Source organism: Polyergus mexicanus, unplaced genomic scaffold (assembly GCF_030449975.1).
Source record: "Polyergus mexicanus isolate NDT 795.1 unplaced genomic scaffold, iyPolMexi1.0 SCAF_10, whole genome shotgun sequence".
In the NCBI taxonomy this organism is placed as follows: domain Eukaryota; kingdom Metazoa; phylum Arthropoda; class Insecta; order Hymenoptera; family Formicidae; genus Polyergus; species Polyergus mexicanus.
Window position 1 is genome coordinate 3,186,903 of NW_027223330.1, and position 20,994 is coordinate 3,207,896.

The 20,994-nt window shown below is 35.3% G+C and overlaps 1 protein-coding gene across 35 annotated transcripts in view; it reads right to left on the reverse strand.

Annotated features, from left to right (window-relative positions):
- The window catches only part of LOC138936797 (ensconsin), a 139,045-nt gene that overhangs the window by 17,544 nt on the left and 100,507 nt on the right, over nt 1–20,994 (reverse strand). For 18 of the 35 annotated variants that reach the window (XM_070302499.1, XM_070302495.1, XM_070302489.1 and 15 more), the window contains 2 exons: nt 5,343–5,411; nt 455–514 (listed from right to left, as the gene is read on the reverse strand). The exons of 1 other annotated variant lie outside the window; for it this stretch is intronic. In XM_070302499.1, coding sequence (XP_070158600.1) covers nt 455–514; nt 5,343–5,411 — 129 coding nt within the window. Of the gene's footprint in view, nt 1–454; nt 515–2,558; nt 3,008–5,342; nt 5,412–19,388; nt 19,443–20,994 lie in introns of those variants that run through there. 16 more of the 35 variants (XM_070302510.1, XM_070302506.1, XM_070302507.1 and 13 more) reach the window with 4 other exon arrangements.

Sequence of the window (20,994 nt, forward strand, 5' to 3'; positions counted from 1 at the left end):
TTGTCACGTTTTCCGTTAAATAAGGGTGTTAATACGGGGACAAATATATTCAGATAGCATTAGTCTTTTTAACGGTAGTATCATCATTTTATTTTCGAATTGCACATAGGAACACACATTAATCTTTTATTAGTATAATATAATATGCATATATATCATATAAATCTTTTTGATAATGGAAAAAATAGAATCACGATACATCATCATTTTATTTCATCAACGATTTTGTAAGATTAAATGTGTCTTTGCGCATGAATGCGTTATGTTATGCAACGAATCGGAATACAATCTCGGTTGATCCTCGACGAACAATCGAATGCGACCGTTCTTTTAACATCGCAAAAGAAAAGAAAAAAAAAAAGAAAAAAACCTAGAAAGGGAGAGAAAGAAAAAAAAATTCAAACCACATTCGCACAAACGTTATCGGAACACGTTGATCAACCCGAGGGCATACCTGACAAAGCGAGGGTATCTTCGTCACCGCCGATCTGCGCGAACCAGTGCATTGTTTGTTCTGCGGAAGATAAATTCAAAAAGATACACATTCCCTGGATTGTCGCGCGGGTAAAGCTCGGCGCGAGTCGCGCGATAAGTATTATCCTTGTGTTATCGAAAGACGCAAACTTTACTTACTTAACGGTATCATTTCGAATGTGCTGAAGACCATTTAAAATGAAATATCTGATCCCTTTTAAAGTTTATTTAATGATAATTAAATTGCGCTACTAATAAATCTATCCGTCTCTCTTTTTGCAACACGGCGCAAACTCATTAATGAATTTCTACGTTGAAAATTAAATTTTCGTCGGTTGATGAAGTATCGATCGGCAGCTCGTTATCTCACGCATACACAACCGGTGCCAACGAAGTCGTTGGCTATGCGCACCCAATATCGTTTCAATCCGATAGGAGCCCCACTCTTTCTTGCATTCGTTGCAATACGGCCCGCTTATTTTCGTCCTTCGTCGACGATCCGGTTTCGACGAGCGTCAACGGCAACGACTGCCGAGCTGCCAATGTGGTTTCCGCTTGCTGATTGCAAATACCAGATGGATGGGAAAGAGTGCGAAAGTAGGGTAGGCACATCGCTAATAATTGGACATGTTATTAATAATGTGAACGTGGAATCGAACGAAAGCGAGACAGAGAAAACGGAAGACGAGATATGATGTAAAAAAATATTTTGACGAATCTATAAATATGAGATCGTATCGCAAATATGCAGAAGAGAAGTCTCGATGAAAGTAGCGCTGAATTTTTCAAATAACGTGCGATAGAATTTCTTTTTTTTTTTTTATCGAAGAAAAAAGTTAGCAAGATTTATGCAAATATAATTCGGAAGATGTAGTCGTATCGAGTTACTAAGAAATTTCGATATTCAATAAAATTGTAGATAATTGTTCGAGGATAGAGCGTTTAAAGATTAAAAATTAAAGAATCGAAAAATACGTAATGTACAAATCATATGGTTCAATATGTATTATTGTATCTGTTTCACTTAATCATTTATGGGAAAAACGTCAAATACCTATTCTCCAACTTTACGAATTCATGGATTTATGGAAGCAGAAACATTTTATCGTTGGCACCTGTGTACCACATTGTACTTTTATCAATAATTCATTTTTTAAAGACTATACATTAAAAATGATTGGAATTTCTAAGACCCCTATAATTGATTTTGCAATTAGATAATCAACATTAAATTAATACGATACAAAAGACTATGTACACCTCCTATATAATCGCACTCTTGAAGATTAAAAGAAAGAAAGCTCGTGTTTCCATTCTCTTCTCTCCCGTCCATTACCCTGATCAAAAAGATTTCGTTCGTCGATTGTGAAAAGTAAAGAATTTCGAAAGACGTCGGAGCATAGATATATCATTTCGTCGCAGGATAATCGTGCAAAATGCATCGTATCGCATGCAGTTTCTGGAGCAGTTAATCTTCCGTTGTTCGAAAACGCATCGACGTACAATGCGGCCCGATCCATTCATCTCTTTGAAACCTATCCTCCGCACGATATCGCTATTAATTCTCCCGTTTTTGACGAATGGAACGGAATAGCAAATGAAAAACAGCATGTGTGCGTTAAGGTATAGTGCGCGAAAAAATTGAGTTGAATAAGAAATTAAAATGGTAAGAATAAACTGCAAAGTAGCATTTAAAAAAGTTTGCATAATGATATTAATTCAATATATTCACTAACTTTCCAGCATAGAAAAATACATTTTAATTTAGAAATGATAAGTTCAAAGAAAATGGGGGGGAAAAAAAAAGATATAATTAATCTGTAGAACTGTTTATGTTTAACAAGATTGAAAAAACTGCTCGTTAATGAATGCGACTGCGTAAAAAAATTTCTGGATACGATAAGTAATCTTCTGCATCGCGCGCGGTATTCTTTTAAACCAATATTCGTTAAAATTCACTCCCGCGACGAGATTTACAGCATCCGCAATTTTGAAACGGACGGGTAGACAATAAGGTAACAGAGACAATTTAACGAATGGGACGCAAGTATGTCGCGTGCTGTCGCCCGAAGGGATGCACTCACTTGTGCGAGTCGGTGTATCTGTCATACAGCTGCAGTTGCAGCCTCCATCTTGGAGGCTCAAACGCCGGAAAATCCGTCGTTGGATACACACGACTCTGTTAATCTCCCTTCGTGTGAAAGTGGGTCGGGAAACAATGAGATCCGTCTCTCCCGTTCTCTCTTGCCGCCTTCTCCACGAAGATTGCGCGTCTTTCCATCTTCCTCCTACTACACGTTTCTCTTCTTTCCACCTCCGGCTTTTCCTCTCAAATCCACCATTCATCCGTTCGACTATTCTATATCTCGTCAACCTTGCTCGAGTGGCGGTATAGAATGCAAACAGATACGCGCGGGTTTTAAGATATATGAATGATCTATGAGGAAATTTTATGAGGAAATGTTGACGCGCGACTTGAATAACGAGGTTCTCCTCGATGATCGTATCTTTCATTTGTCGAAGCGATAATTATTGCGTAGGTTGACGCGATAATACTCTTATAAATACATATCTAGAGAAAAAAAATGTATCGCTATAAATAAATCTTCATCTTTTATATTTTTAGACATATCAATATAATTTTCATAAAATTTTTGTTTCAAATTACATTAATTTCTTATAATTTTTATATTTTTAGTTAATACACGTATTAGCATTTTAGATTTGATTTTTTACATTTTATGCATTTAGATTTTTTTGGATTTTATATCTTATTAGTTTTTATTCATAAATTATATTGTATTTAAAATATTTTACGAAAAAAACTAAAATTTTCCGATTTAACTAATAATATTAAATTAGATCATAGAAATCGTGTATACGCGATTTTAACGGAGGTCAAGAAGGTGGATGACGTTTGAAATTATCTGCGTTTCTCATCCCCGAAGGAATGCTAGTGTTTTACTAATATTTAATGAGCAAGTGTGCGTCCTGAGCGTCGTTTACATTTCGAATTTAAATTCTCAACAATTCCCCGTCTTCTGGTTAAATGAAGGTGCTTTAAACACTTTAAAAGTTTTCAAACGGGAACAAGCGAAGGAAACGACGAGGAAAGATATACGAATATCTCTCTTGGAAGCGATTTTTTTTCATTTTCTTCCCTCGCATTTTTCTCTGATAATATTGTATTAACTTTAAAAAATATTATATGAATACTATTATATTTTCAACTATATACAATTATAAATATATGTGTACGGGATGTGTGTAAGTTAATATCATATTTAATAAATTACCCGAGTTACACACATACAGATATATATTTGCTCAACGCATTGAACTCTCGTTAATCCAGATTTAATTATGTTAGTTATTGAGACGTCTCGAATTACACATTGTGCAATAAATAAATTACAAGTCCTTTTACCTTTATTCGATTATTAAATTTTGGATGCATTGCCACGAGCGCCGAATAAAGAATTTATTAATAATTTTGTTGCTTTTCGCAATTAATTAAACTAACGGCTTTTCTCGCAAAAGCGCGGGCGGGATGCAATTTAGATATTATTAAATCCATTTGATCGTTTCGCCAATCGAACTGGGAGAATCGCATTCGTTATCTACCGCAATCCAGAAGTCGTACTTTGAATTTGTCGCGATTCGATAGCGCATTCGATGCTACCACGGATTGGAAAGTGGTTTTCCGCGTGAGATTAATATCGTTATCGACTATAGAATATCGGTGACGTAGCAATCTATAAATAATGTTTCTGTGAGAATTCACCGAAAACTTTGAATTTTTATCCGAGATACTTTTTGCAACCTGATTTTATTCTCGTGCAATTTCACAAAATGGTTCTAATTATTTTCCGAATAAACTTGAGAGAGAGAGAGGGGGGGGGGGAGAAAGAGAGAGGGTAGGAAAGAGAGAAATTTTATAATTTTATAACAATTTCACAAATTTTTTCAAAATAATAAACGTAATGCATCCTAAATATGTTTATATATCGATAGAGATATAGAAAGGAACATAAAAAAATATAAATATGTCTGCTTAAAGATAATTAGATCGTTATTAATTTTCATTTTTAATACTTTAAGCAGATCTGTGACTATAATCTATGTGACAATAAAATATATTAATATATATATATATATATATCATCTCTCACTCAATCTTTCTCTCATTCAAAGTTTTATTATTCTTCTGCATCTTAAAAATACAATTTGTTTGAAATGTCAAGTTTGTTTTTCAGATCTGTCGTATATAAAACTAGCCTGTATATTTGTATATGACCGAGTCACTATTTGTACTAGAAATAAATGTTCAAGCTGTCCTCTCAAAAAGGCCAGAGAAACATCGGTGGACAGAGAGCGTGATATTAAAAAGTATCATGCCGAAATCCGCCGTGTAAATGCCATGCCGTGAGAGATATCATCGAGCGTCATACTCGATATGAAATACTGAAAAGTTCTCTTCAAACCGATACTTTAGAATGCCGACACAAGCCGGTCGGAATATATAGAAATAATTGAAAGAGAGAAAGAAAAAAAAAGCAATAATCTTGCAATCAGACAAATTAAATAGAGCGTTAATTAACGAGTACACACTATGTTGCATCAATTCTATGATAAAGATATTGGTCGAAGGTGATGCTTCGTGCATCTCTTTATAAAACATTGCAATATTTAAAGACTGTTTCGTAAAAATTAAATTTATTTTTATTAATTTATTGCCAAAAATAAGTAGTATTGATTTGTTTTGGGATACAACAACGCAGTAATCTCCTTTGCTCGATATAATATAATACTTGGTTATAGTAAAGAAAAGTGCCTTAAACGCGATCTATACCGTTGGCCGAACTTACCCTTCGCGAGAGAGTGGCGATTGTGTGCAGAACTGGACCTTTGGTTAGTTTCCTCAGGAGCGGCTCCAGCTGCAAAAGAGAATTTCTCATATAAAACAACTTCCTCGTTCAATATCCTTTAATTATTAAAGATTCGAGTGTACATTATGGTACAGTGTATAAAAACTTAATTAAAAGTATGCTGCGATATATACGGTTTCGAACGCTTCGAGCATCTTGCGCCGGCGTATTAATATTCTAGTACACCCTCATAAATCCCCCCCCCCCCCCCTCTAGCAGTGGTGTCATACCGTGGAAGGTACAGGAGGCACAGAATTTAATCAAAGTTACTATTTAAAGTTATCGCGATTAAATTCTGAATTTGATGTATTAATTGTCGATTAATTTCTTCAATAATTGATTGCATTATCATGTCAAATAATTCGTAATCTTAAAACTGAAAGTGAAATGAAATTTTTTAGTTTTTGAAAATAAAATATTGCGATAAAAGCATAAACAGATGAAAGACGAATTTCCAAAATTTATCACGAAGGTGAAAAAATTTCGCGTGTCACTTTTAATCGCAAACAAATTCAAAATGTCGGCAATAGCGAGTCGAAAGTAGCGAGAGACGTTTACGCGTAACGTGAAGAAATTACATTATACTAACGAGCATCGAGCGATAGATACAGGGTTGTATACTTGGTGCATTACGCGCACACGTGTATACGGTGGTTGAACTTTGACATTTCTCGCGCGGAGAGGGATCCTTGCTTTACTTGGAGACATTCACCGATTCAATTGGGTGAAACTCGGGCGCGTATTCGAGTCAGTGAAAAGATTCGATATGCAGGCTCGTGGCCTCTGAATGAGGCATATATCTTGAACGTAATTCATCTTGAGACTCCAGTGGATCTCGTTCTTATTTGTGCAGATTCCGAGGATTTTTATTGCTACCTGAATTCAAGTATGATTACAATCAAAAAACAAATGAAGCAAAGGGATGTTATATTTTTAAAAAAAATTGAGCTATCTGTATAAATTTCGATTTCAGTCTGGGAAAATTATTTTTCAAATACAAACGAGCAATATATTTTTTATATATAAATGATCTATAATTCATTTGATATTTTATTATAATATATTTTAAAAGAAGGAAAGAGTATAATGAGATGTTTAGAAATGCCTACATTTACACAGTTAATTTTTTTTAATGTTAAAATTAATATATATATATATATATATATATATATATATATATATATATAGATTTTAGAGAGAAATTATATCTTAAAATATTAATAAAAAATAATTTTTTTCAAATTAATATAGTAGGTGAATGATACAATTTTTCATTTCAGCAATTATTTAAAAAAGTCAATTATTATATTTCTTCGTATCTGTATAAAAAATGACGGAAAGGAGTACCTAGGTCCCGACTGCGAGATAAGATTTTGAGTGAGAAAATGGGAAGAGGATAATTCGAGTTGGCGGTGAATCTCCCTTCCTATAGCGGATGTGCCATAGTTTAAAGTATCGAGCGGTAGATAATGATCCGGAACAACGTCAGATGAGAACGCTAACGATGATAACGCGAGACGCTTATGGAGAAGAAGAAGTATTTTATCGCGTGTCGATGGTGCTCTTACGAGAATAGCTCTCGAATTAGATTTCGCGTTATTAAGACATCATCGTCTAGCGATAATGAGAACGGACAGGGTGAAACGCTGCTGATCAAGATTGTGATGAAGAAACGTCGTCGAGACATAATCTCTGCACTAACGTGCATCGCGAACGAAAAAGCAAGATATCGAACGATAAACTGGAAGGACTCTTTGTGGATTAAAGATACGATTGTGTCGGAGGTACTTTGGAAAACGTCGTGGCAATTTGTCAGATTGAAAGAGAAGCTGCGTTAAAGGGAGGGCTCGAAGGACTCAAAGGCGGCGTTTAACGACTTTCTTGTTAGGATTTTGTAAAGTACAATAATTATTGGTTTTACGACACGTTGAAGATGTATAGATATTTACGCTACTCTTAATTCTCTCTGTCAGTGAATAAGTAAAAATAATTTCTCACTAATTTAAATTTCTTAAGTCTTGATTTATACGAGGATGCATCCCAATGGAACAACAAAATTGTGTATCCGGTGTATGAAACGTTTAGACGGAAATAGAGTAGTTGCATAATTTATAAAATTTACTTCAAAGCGTACTCAACTTTAGAAATTATTAATTATTCTCTTAGAACATAATACCCGCAGGTCTAAAGGCATTAGTGCGTCACTGTCAAACCTTTAGAAAATATTTTCAGACTGTTATCTTGAGGGCTTGAATCACGAGAGGCAAGAGAATCGAAATCGCATTTATCGTGTCACGGAGAATGCGAATGGCGTCTCGCATGACTTTAGATATACACTTTTTGAAAATACTGTAGCGAGGATACATATCGGGATGGAACAAAACGGCAATGCGGAAATAAATATATACGCCAACTCTTGCATCTATGTAATGAGTAGTGACTACGTAACCTCGTGATTACGAGAGAGAATCGCAAATGTGATCACGTCATTGCTACCTGACTGCATCTATTTGTACAAGGATACTATGTGAAAACGTCCGCCGACGAGAAACTCTATAATTCAGCCCGCGAAAAATTTAAGGATCTACTCGAGTTTAAAGAGCACGACGGGGACAAAAAAAGCGCTCTGTTTTAAATTTATAAATATTTTTTTCTAAATATTGCTGAATATTATTTAATATTCGAATAATTCTAAATGTAATTTATAAAGACATATTGAAATATAATTTAATGTTTTTATATATATATATATATTTTTTTTTTTTTAAATAAAAGACTCATATATATATAGGTGCGATTGCGAAAAATTAACTTTTATTAATTTTTCGGAAAAATAATCCACCTTTCATGCAAAATTGGGAATTTCTGGACACACAAAAGCTAGTGGCGTATATCAGGCCGCCGGTGGCATTTCAATTTTTAAATGGAGTCTTTTGTGTTCCTACGTGAGCTTGCCTGGAGGTACTTTCGGGACGTGTAACAATTCTTATCGCATCTCGACAGTTCAGAATTATACTCTCTCTACATTGCTACTTAGAGAAAAAAAGCGGGAGTATTCACCAGCGCTCAGAAATTTTCGAAGAGTCTCGTGCAAAATAATCTGAAAAGATTAAAGACGGATATATGCATATGTGAAAAAATTCAGAGAATGCGATATATTCTATTTAATAAAGTTCCAAAACTTTCAAATAATTTTGTTGATTTCAAAATTATTTTTACGTAAAGCTAAATAGAGCCTGGATCACGCAAAAGAAAAAAAACAACAGTGCAGATATAAAAAAAAAACGCATTATGTAGAAATATAAATTCTGTTATTTCTAGCCGAGTATTACTTGAATAGCGATAGGAAACTCGGTTTCTTACGTTATGTAAGAAATCGCCACGCAAGCGACAAGATCGATTTGCATAAATCTTGGCGGAGACTCTCTCTATTATTAATAAATTATCAATAAGAGCGTGTGAGAATATCGAGTTACGCAAATACTTCACTTCGCTTCCTGAAGTTGCGTGATAACAATAGCGATATTTATTTGCAGATTGTTACAGAGATCGGTGATCATCTCGCCGCGTTGCACTTCAAGGTCCCGAGTGCAAACGTCAGCGGCCGTTTAATTAGTTGGCAAATACACGCTAACGCGTTTAACATGTTTCGGTCATTCGTGTATACGCGCACTAGGTATATAACATGGCCAAAACGCGAATCGAACGCTTTCAGACCGGTTTTAACGTTCGATAATTTACAAAAGAGTTAAGTAGTCTGTATTGCTTTGACAGTCCATGAAAAGTGTGTGTAAGAAGTTCTATTAGATTAGCTCTTGTACGAACGATTCTTGAATAAATACAACAGACTTGAAAAATGTTCCCATTATCACATTTAGATTCTGTAGAATTAGGCGTTTAAGACAATTCTATTTATCCAAGGATTTAGATTTGTCAGATTATAATTTTATCTGACACAAAATTCATAATTTTATGGATGAAATATCAATAATAATTTATATATAGCTAGATTTAAATAGCGTAAAATATGGCAGAGTCGTGCAACTTCAATTTTTCTCTTCAACAGCATTAACAGTTGATTACGTCCATGTAATCGGGGATCTCGCGGATCGATATGATGAATTTGTATTGGCCGATTTAACGGTACGCCAAAGAGAGTTAATTACCGTCAGGCGCCGATAAAGAAATAGCAGGTGCTCGTTTTCCGGAGCGTTCCGACGTGCGCCAGTTAATTATCGGCGACACGATGCCCGTAATCCATTCTCTCTCTCAGCTCTTCCTACGTATTTTGAAAAGGCGCTTAAATTGCCGATAGCGCAATCCCTCCCCAAGAGAGAGAGCTACGCGTATCTCGATCGGACAATGGGGCCTCGCATCGCAATTAAATCGTCAATCATCAGAGTCGCTAATTGCGATATCCCAACACTCTGGTGGATCTCTCGCAAACGCAAGAGTGTTAAGATAAACGCGCATCTTTTGTTTCATTAAGCGAGATTCGATAATGAGGAAATCATCGAAAATTAAAAATCCATTAATAAAACAATATATATTCACGAGAAACTTATCATCAGAAGTTTTAATCTTTTCACTCAATATGTAATCAATATTTGCTCCGGGGCACTACTAAATCTTGCAGTTTTTAATCTAAAGCCAGAAATGTTTCGCGTTTTTTTCTTATTATTTATCATATATTTAAAGTATTAAAATTGAATTCGATACAACTGGTTACATAGTTTTTACCAAAACTAATCTAGCTATATTTAAAAAAAAAACGCTGTCTTTGTAAGGGAGCAAATTGCATTGTAAATGTACACTAGATACATTGTTCCTAAATATAAGACAATGTAACAGAAGCAATGCATTATTTTGCGGACAATGAGAAAGTGAGCCGATGTCGTTCATTTTCCACCCTCATCAAGACAATGCCAAGGCAAACCTTAAAAGAGGATGCCACGGAGAGCAACGATGAACGGAAAAGGGCGACAGCTACCATCGGACGGTAGATATATTAATTTAACGGTCGGGAAAATGAACTTTCGAAAGCAGAAATTTAATCAGTCATCGGTGGTCACTCCTCCGATAATGTTTCGACGGCAATAAAAGTTAATTTCGAATAATACAAACTTGCGCAAGAATATATGTATACTATGTATACTATTAATTATTATAGAATCGTGAAATGAAAAGATAATCAAATATATTTCGAATATATTCCGATAACATTTTATATTTCGATTAATTATTTACATATTAATATAAATCAATAATATAGTATTAATAATTAATTCCACACGTATAGAGAGATGATTCGCAAATAAAATTAGGATTATAGATAAATCAATGCTTTAAACATAAGATTATAGACAAGAAAATGCTTTCGAACAATCCCTCGTTGAAAGATCATAGCACTATGAAGAATGCGTGTTTCAACAATAACTGGTTCGCGTTTATGACAATGATAGCCATAAACGTGGATTTCCTCTCACTTTTATGATCCTCGCTTAGCCAGATCGTTGCACGTCACAATAACATCGGTCGCGAGTATGATAAAGGGAATTATTCGTTGTTCGGCGCGGATGTCGCGAATATTTTATCTGTAATATATATGTATGTCGACTATTGTTCGTGACAATGTAAGAGAAAAATATGCTATATTTTTTTTTTTTAAACTGCACGTTGGACGCGAATTATTTTTTTATGTTCCGATGACAAAAAAAATCTAGCCTGCGTTTTCCCGACTCGCTTTAGACCTAAACTTCACTGTAATTTACGTGGCGTTTATATTTTATATTCTTTCAAGTGGAAACTCGCATTTAAATTGAGCTACCTTTTCTGTCTTTGTATATTCAAAAATTTTATAACAATTCTTTTCGAAGCTTATATTAAAATATTTATTTCAATAATGCATTGTAATTGATTATTTAATTCATCATTTTTTCCTCAAACTTATTGTTTAACTCGTAAGATTGAAGTTTTGAACAGCAGCGTCGAGCGTAAAAAAAAAAAAAAATTGTCAAGCGAGCTGACATTTATCCTTGTTGGAAATGTTAAAGACAAATGTCTGTAGTGATAAATGATCCACGTGGTCAGACGCGTCGGGTTACAACAAGGCGCAATTTCCAGTGCTAATTTCCTGGCCACGTTTCTTTCCACATTGTCCGACGCTATGCTAATTTTCGTCGCGCGTTTTCGACGAATGTTATGTTCAACTATAGTAACGTTGTCACAATGTTGAGCGCGAGTGCAAATGATTTGCCATCGAACTCGAAATTATCTGACATTTGAAAAAGCGTAAAATGTATAAAATAAAAAAAATGCTGCAATATTATTTAATCCTCTCCGTGAATATAGAAAAAAAAAAAAAAAAAACAAAAAAAAACATAAAAAGATTCATGTTTTCCGCGCGAAAGTAAAATGTAAATGTTGAAAGCAAAGTTGAAGAGCAAGAAAATATTAGTAGAGCTATGCTTATATTTGAGTTTAATTATTGTGAGTATCTCTCCGCACCGCGTCGTGATTTGAGATATCTCCCTTATCGTAGTATATATATATTTTACCGGAATTCGATACGGAATCGAGCTTTCTGTGGAATTTACGAAGCGTATAAAGAAATGTTACTTCTCCTAATAAAATACGCTCTGCGGGGAATCGGTCGAAAACTGCAAGCAGGCAGATGAGGTTTGAAATGGAAAGGAAAAATATGCGTGTTGCGTGCGCGCATCAGAATAATATTGAAGACAAAGCTAACACCAGACTGCGCATATTCGCGATTCGCGAAGTGTGATTTACGATTCGTGAACGATATAAAGAAATCTGGATGGTGGAATTTGACGAATCTTCCCCATCTACATTATTCATGATTTATATACGAATCGCGAGCATTTAAATGTTAACGCGTCCCGAATAAAATTATGACAGTGCGAATGTCGGGGTTTTAATTATTTTAAACCACACCCAAATCGAATGAAATACATATCACAAACGGCAGCTTGTATAAAGACGAGAAAAATGAACGGTACTGTACATTATACTGTATAATCATTGAATAAAATTTCTTTTTATTCTTCCGCTATTAAGTTTAAATGATGTGACATAAATGCGTATCGTGATATATATTGATATGATGTACGTGACATGTATCGATGTGTATTGTGTTCCAGAAAAGAGATTTTCCGACAAACGGAAACGCAAAGCGCGAATAGGCATTATTAGACGAACACAGGTATTCTCTAATCGATCGAAGCCTTCGAAGTACAAAGACGCCTTCGCAATTATTTGCATGACAAATTAATTGTCTTCATGCCCATGGAACGCAATTACGACGGACTAATTCAATGCGCGTCAGAAGCCATCTGTGCTGAATCGTCTTAATTTGCCCGGTCGCTGACGTATGTCGGCATTCCGCGTACGGAGGGCACGGCTGATTTGATTGCGGAACTCGCGCCTGGACGTTTGATGCTGATTCATTTGCATCCGAGAGACCGCCTCACGAGATGACGCGTGCTCTCTCTCTCTCTCTCTCTCTCTCTCTCTCTCTTTCCTGCCGTAGTTATGCAGCTGTATGTTGACTAAATGGTTGCGAAATTAGCACATGTGTCCAGTAGCTTTATATGTATGCAAATATATTTACATGTACAGAAAAAAAACTCAACGATTAAAATTCAGCAGATGCTTTATAAAGATTTGAAAAATAGCGAAAAATAGACCACATCTCTCACGAAATATATAATCGATAAATCTGATACGGCCGGTATGTTCGGTGCGGGCAAAGGCGAAATCTCTCGCAAGCACCGAGCCGTGATATTCATTGCACTGAAAACATGGTTTCTCGCATGCAGAAATCGCGCGAAGCGCGACGAAGACTAAGCGAAAGAGGAAAAAATCGCGAGAAAAATATGTGCGCGTATCAGTTAGATGCATATTCCAAAACAAAAGCAGGCTTACTCGCGCCGACAATTTTCTGCACTCACTTTCATTTCCTATTTCGTGTTATTGGACAATGCGGGAAATTGATGGTTGCGTATATATTGTATATATAAGCACACTCGTCATGACCAAAAATAATATAAGATACCGGAAAACAATCGCAAAAGTTTCGAGGAAATAGTTATCGTTTTATATTCATTAACGTAAGGTAAATGCAGCTTCGTGACAGAGAAATTAAATAAGAGAAATTGAGATTATTCCATTTTTTTAGTATTGCTTTCCGAACTTTATAGAATGTATGCGTGACTTCATCTAATTTTATTTCCACAAAATTTAATTTTGTTCTCGAGAGAATTTAAATGTAATTTGATATCTCTCAAACAATAAGAGAACTTTATTTTATTCTTTTTCGTTATTATTTTATTGCTTCTCTTATTATATTTAACTCTTCATTACTTTAGTGAAGACTATAAAGTATATTGTACCAGAGAGTTTACTTAAATATTACGCTTTCTGCTTCTCAATGTCGGAATGAGAATAAATATCAATCCCTACACTGCAGAGCCATATGTTCCTTGGTCGTTTTGCCGAATCCAATTCTGGAATGGCATTTACGTAAACGGACATATAGTCCATATTCTAGCACGAAGAAACCACTTTCTGTCACTGCGCGCCACGTGGGTGGTAATATCTCCGGAACATTTTTTTTAAATAAGACGAAAGTTTCGGCGAGAAGCCGGGGGTAGGAAAAATAAAGTCCCAGATGCAAAAGAAAGGTCTCTCGCGCACTTGGAAACTGCATATTCTAAACCATGTGAATGCATCAGCGACTAAGTACCGCGAAGATAAATTCTCATATGTATGCGCAATCAGTAACGTTTACCAACTATATCTTTAACCAGCCACTGAAAAGCATAATAAGCGAATTTTGGAAGTTTAGCTCCATAGAGGAAAAATAAATTTAAAATAAGAATGCGAGAATGCTAATTTGGTTAAAAAATGTATTGAGCATAGAAATAAAAAAAAGAGGGGAAAAAAATAACAAATATTAAATCGACAAAATTTTTAGTTCTTTTTTTTTCCCCCGGAAAAAAAGACAATTCTCTCTATTCTCGAATATTTCAGTAACTTAAATTTTTTTTTTTACTTTAACCGAGAACCATTCTTCAATTGAAAATAGGCTACAGTATTGGTTGAATCTCTTTCACGCCAGATGCCTGATTATCTTGTCGAACTCTACTTGATGTGGTGGTTTCGTCGAAGGAGATAATAGCCGCGATATCTCTAACCTCGGACGAATCTTGAAGAGAGAAAAGAATGTTCAATGAAGTCCATTGCTTGCATCTCGACCCACAAAGATAGTTCGTCTCCTCTTCCACCGGTTTCCACAGAGGAAAGGTTTCATTTTGCCCTCTTTTGTTGCGGATTTCAATTGGCTGCCGCAAGAGACTTCTTTCTTCCGGCGATGTCGCCGAAAGCAAGAAGGATCGAAAGAGTGTGGGGGCATAAATTAGGTCATTCGATTTAAAAAAAAAAAAAAAAAAAAAAAAAAAAAAAAAAAAAAAAAAACGTTAAGGAACTGGCAGTTTGATTTCCTCGAACCGATGCATTAGCAACTGTGTATATTTGTAGGAAAAGATGTAGCTAATTTTGCAGTCATCTAATCATTTCTGAGAAAAAGTCACTACAGTTGATAGTCTCGAAAATTACAAAAAAAGGACGATAAAAATAAGAATATTACATAGATATTAAATATCTGCGTAAATGCATTAAAGATTAATGACATTGTTCGACAAAAAGAAATTTCTAAAAATAAAAAAAAACACCATTTAAAACATTATTATTAAGAACATAATTCGGCTATTTATTATCGCGCATAAAAAGATGGATAATTCTAAACTATTTTTTATTCAATGTTTATATCCATCGTGAAAAAGCGCTGCTAGCGAAGGAACCGTTATCCAATCGTCACGAATATGTGGAAAATCTATTTTCACCGTTCTTCAGAATATAATATCACCGCCAATGGGAAAGAATGTTGAAACTCCTCGCTAACTTTTTCGCGCCAGACCTTGCGATCCGTCGCGATCGTTTATCATGCGAGCGAGATATATCGTCGCCGGCGAAGAATCGGAAAATTTGTCGGGTCATTAGCATTCGCGATTGATTCTCGAATGCGGCGAAATTTGGTGCGCCCAGCACTTTCCCAACCCGTTTCATCCACGATGCCGCCCCTGCTGTCCGCATCATCTGATTAATGACCGAATTCGGTCGCCAAATGCATTCCATTCGCTTTCCTCCAGGAAAATCCACGCTTACGAATTGATTATTGATATTCGATGAGAAAACAATTCAATCATCTCGGCTGCTTTTCCATATTGGCATTGAGAACGTTTATAATATTATCGATTATGATATGTGCGTGACATTACGATGACATTTCTCGTGGGTTGAAAATGGATGATGGTTGAATGCGTTATCGAAACATAATGTTTTTTTTTACTTCACCGGTTTGACATTTAGGTTTAGTTGTACTTGGCCTTCCTCTTCGTTTAATTACGAAATTAGAATCGCGCTTTAAATAAATAATTCGTTCGATATATGTATTTAAGACGAGAAATGTTATAATATTTTCGCCGCGATAATTACTATCTTTGAGCTCGATAGCATCTAACATGATCCAACGATGAAAGCAGGATGTTTTTGGGCCGCACTCGAGGTCCTGAGAATAAGAGAAACCAAAAATACGTTCTCCCGTCTTCGGTATAATAATTGCGGTTGTAATACTCGCTAGGACGTATTTCCCGTTGTTCCTTAGGGGCGGCAAAAAGGGCGGAATTAAAGCGCGCGAGGATCTGCAGTCGGCAGTTGATTTATGGTGCTGTTATTATACGCTGCTGCCAAGCTACCGACATCCAGCCGGAAATTTTGGCAAGTCTGTTGCGGACAATAAAAATGTGTCTATTTCGCTGAACGTTGAGAAACGCGAAGACGTTTTCTTCAAACTGCAAGCTATAGGAACAATTTAATTGCAGCTCATTTATTACAATCACTAATTTCTTAAATAATAAAAGCACATGACTAAAATTTTCCATTTTTTAAATATTTTCTCAATATATCTCGATCGTTGTTTTTTCGTTGTTTCCTATAATAAACAGAGGAAGGACTGTCTCTTCGCGAAGGCGGCAAAAACTTCTCGGCTTCATCGTTCGGGCCGAATAAACGCGAATTTACAGTTTAGACGTAAGCGCGCGGCTCGTCGTTCTAAATTGGACGATTTATCGTTGCTGGTGCCAGAGATGAGCAAGAAACTCGTTAACGAGGAGTAGCTTTTAACGACGGATTCAGCCGTTATAACGAGGAAAGAAAGGAAGGCCGGCAATTCGAAATGGCTGTTACAATATTCCACACTTTTACCTCGCATGTTACGCGAGAGAACCGTAAACAATACCCAATAATCAATTATTCGACAGGTGAGTTTCTTCGCGGCGAAGAATTCGGCGATCGCGCTTACTTGCAAGAAAATAATTAATCGTCCATTAACGTCGGCAAATGTAATTATTACAGTCGAGTATCGTGCGAAACGGAACTGCATCCAACTGCGAGATAACCGATCATCGTTTCCGGTTATACAACGAGATCCACGCGGGTTCGGATGATTTATAGAAAACGGAGATGCTACGCTGTATTAAATCCCCTACTATAACAAGAGGTAATTTTCTCTTCTCGGAACATATTTTCCATTAAAAAGGTTGATATTCAGCATTCTCCTCTCTTAATAAATATACTGAAATCATACTCATTACAATATAATTTGATAGGCTATTTTTCATTTGTTTATAATGCAGCTAAAAATTTATACATTTATGTCGGTGCATAATTTGCATACATTAGCATCCTATTTATTCAAAAGCAAACGATACTCTTATGCAATCAAAGGAAGCATCATCACTGAAAATCACTTTCAACAAACGTTTCGAATATTTGGTTCACGCATCGCGCGATCCTAGAGAAAGATTTACGGCGTAAAAAAGTAACGTCTGAAAAAGTAGACGAACAGAGAACCTGGGAATGAAACGGTGGGCGGAATCGATAACTTTTCGGAGAAGAAACTTTGTTATTTGCCTTAGTGTTTCCGGCTACATCTTGCACGCCGTTAAATCTACAAGGGCTGCTCTTCACCGACGTCTGGTTATTCAGGCAAAATAATTCGGGTAACGTGTATCGAGGCGCGAAACAAACGACGCCAACTATTATCGTCATCTTTGTCGACTGAGCGATTCTTCGATATCTTTCCGGTTGAATTTAATTAAAACGATGGCGGATGAAGACGGTGTTTAAATTACACTCTCTCGGTCGACATTATGTTCCAGACGCATGATGTCGACAGCTACGAAAACTTAAACGAGACTCGTGAACTCGATGAAATTTGAAGCTATATATATGTACAATATATATATATATAATTCGCGGTAAAATCTCGGATCGTACCGCGATGTTTTGATATTAATTAAAATTTTTGTCTCTCGTATGTTTCTGAAAGTTGAAAAAATAAAATTAGACTATCAGGAGAGCAGGAGCAGAAGTGAACAATGATTGTAGCTCTTATTGTCAAACAAAAAGACATAAACGAAAAACGAGCACGGTCTTTCATGAGACAACATCTTTTGATTCGTGTAGACTTATGTTTTATTGACGTGTAACGGTATGTCGAATTCAGTAAATTCTCTCATCGCATGAAATGAAATATTCCACCTCTTTCCTCGTCGTGAAAAAACAAGTTACGTAAATTTATTTTTCCTACGAAGTGAATGTAAATAAGTGCAACTTAGCAAATATGCAAGACGAGGCACGCCGAAAGTTCAAGTTTTCTTGGAAACTCGGAGATTCTCGATCTAGATTTGTTTCGCGCGTTCTACATACTCGAGTAGTACCGACATTAGCGAAGGAAGTTGTTAGTGACATATATCTTCTTTGCAACCAATATTTCCAAGCGTACTCAGAATCGATGTGTAAGTGAGAGATAGAGAGAGAGAGAAAAAGAGAGTCTAAAACCAACTTTGTACTTACAAATATACGATTAATTCTCTTGTTAATCTAGAAACAGTGATTAAACGCAGCCGATAAATCTAAATATTCAACACGCATACGATTGCCGTGTTAAACAAATTATGATAAATATATTCCTCATAGTGTGTCCAAAATATTCATAATTGATTTATAAAATTCTAAATTGATCTCAGAAACAGGCATTATTTTTACGTGAAAAAGATAAAATTAATTTATGATATAAAAGATCATATAGATTGTAAATTATTATATATATATATTATATATATGTATATATAATAATATAAATTATATAATCAATAATTTTTATCACGTATCTTAGAATATATCAAGCTATGTTAATTTCGAGTAATAATGATCGTGAATGTTGTAATCGAATTAATGAATGGGAAGTAACTCTCGTTGCCGAACTTCAACGTGGTGTCGACGTTTATGAGGAACGCAAGCAGCAATATTATACAATGGGTTTGATTGATAGCCTCGGGATTTTCGGCAATTAGAACAACGCTAGTCTCAGAATGCCAGTGATGTTGGTTAAATTTATCGATACAATGTTTTTCTCCGTCGGAAACGGAACGGGAGGAAACGTTCCAACTTCGTGAGAGAGTTTCAAAATACATTCTCTGAAAAAAAAAAAACAATCGAATGAAGTTAAATCAAGTGGTGCCCTCGCTGGAGTTTATGTTCTTAAGATTAATCGCGCCTTCTTAAAACCCGAACAACAGCGATAGCGCGCGTTTACTTACATTAGTTTACGAGTCGTGAGCTCTTTCTTGCTGAAAAAGTACCAGGCAAAAAGGGTCGAGGTAAAAGCCGGGAATCAATGAATACGATTTCCGCTATAGTGGTTAGAAGGAAATTTCTTTTTCGAAGATTAAAGTTGCAATTATATATTCTTTCGGAGAGAGCTGCCTTTCCTTTTTTCTCGGGGAATATTAGATGTCCAATTGTAAATAAAGATTCGATTATATGTAAATGAGTCATAAATACCTGACGCCGCAGAGAAATGGCAAGACGCCTCTATTAACATCATCGAATACTCACCTGAAAAAAAGACAAACAATATGATGTTGGAAATTTTATTTGAATTAATGGATATAATTTTATACATTTCTTTTAGAGATAATTTATATAATTAAATTATTTTTGCTTTTTTAAAAAGCTTTCTTTCGTCCGATTCTCTCGCTCTCCCTTTCCTGAACAGATTTCATATTGTAAACGTGAAAGCTTTAAAAAGGCAATCTGAAAATTTATAAAGATTATATCTTGTGTATCGAGACACAATACGCGTATTCCCTGAGAATAGCGATAGATATCGCGACAAGTGGAAAGAAATTTGATATCGCGAACAAACCCGACGGGTATTCTTGAACACAGCGGATTGGCACATCGCGAGATGGCTTCGGCGCTTTTAGGCCTCGAGTGCAATCGATGTAGCCGCAAAAGTCTCGAGGAAGAAGAAATCTCGATCGCGCCACGAGAGAAAATGCCACATCGAATTGCTAGCTCAGCGATTCAAGCGTCGCTGAGAATATCAATGTATTGCCTCTCGTATCGATGCGATCTTGACGAGAACGATCGGCCAAAATCACGTCAATAAGCTTGTACATTTATATGCAGATTGCGTCTAAATACGCAGTATCGAATTTTTATATACTGATGTGATAAAAATAATTGAGATTTAAAAATCATTGCACGAATGTTTGACTTTTCTATTATTAATTTTTTTTTTTTGAACATCTTTTTTATAGAACAGTTCAATAATTGAAAAATACCATTTAAGATATAGTTTAAATACTTGAAATTCAACACTCGTGTTATGTTAAGCATTAGATATTTTATAGAAAAAAAAATCAATTTTTTAATTTTATCAAAAATCTGCTGTCAAACATTAACTGAGATAAATTATGGCACATACTGTGTTTCACAAGAGTAAATAAAGAGGAATAAAGAGATATAAAAATATCTCAAAGAAAAGAGTATTTGTGTCAACTACAAAGACGATTGAACAAGAAAAATAACTAAATAGGAAAGTGCTTGACGAAAGAAACCGTATCGATCGCCGATTATTTATCTAGAAATAAAGCAGCGCTCTTGTTAGTTGTTTGAACTTGAATTTGTATTTTTTCTAAAGCGTAAAAATATTACAAAGAGTTGCAAATAAGTCGAATAGATATCGAGCATAAAGATTCACAAGTGAAACGCGGAGGTGTATTATCATCGGAAATATAATCCCAGAACTTCTCTCTTCTCTCTCAAGTTTCGCTTTTTCTGCTCAAGATAAAAAACGCATATAGGATTCGGCGCATAAATATTTCTCGGTCCATCTATCCGAATTTTTAAAATAGAGGTAAAACCGTACAATAATACAGCCGAATAATAATCTACGATTGGTTTTTTCTGCAATTTTTGAACAGTTAAAAAGGCTAAGAAGCTATAATAGATGATCTAAATTCTCATCATGATAAATCTGATAAATCTATGAAATTTAATATTTCCAACATTATGAAAATCACATATTTCCCTGATCAAAAGATTCGCGAATCGTGTATGGTCATTTTTAACATCTTGTGCTAAAGTCAACAAGAAGAGAAAT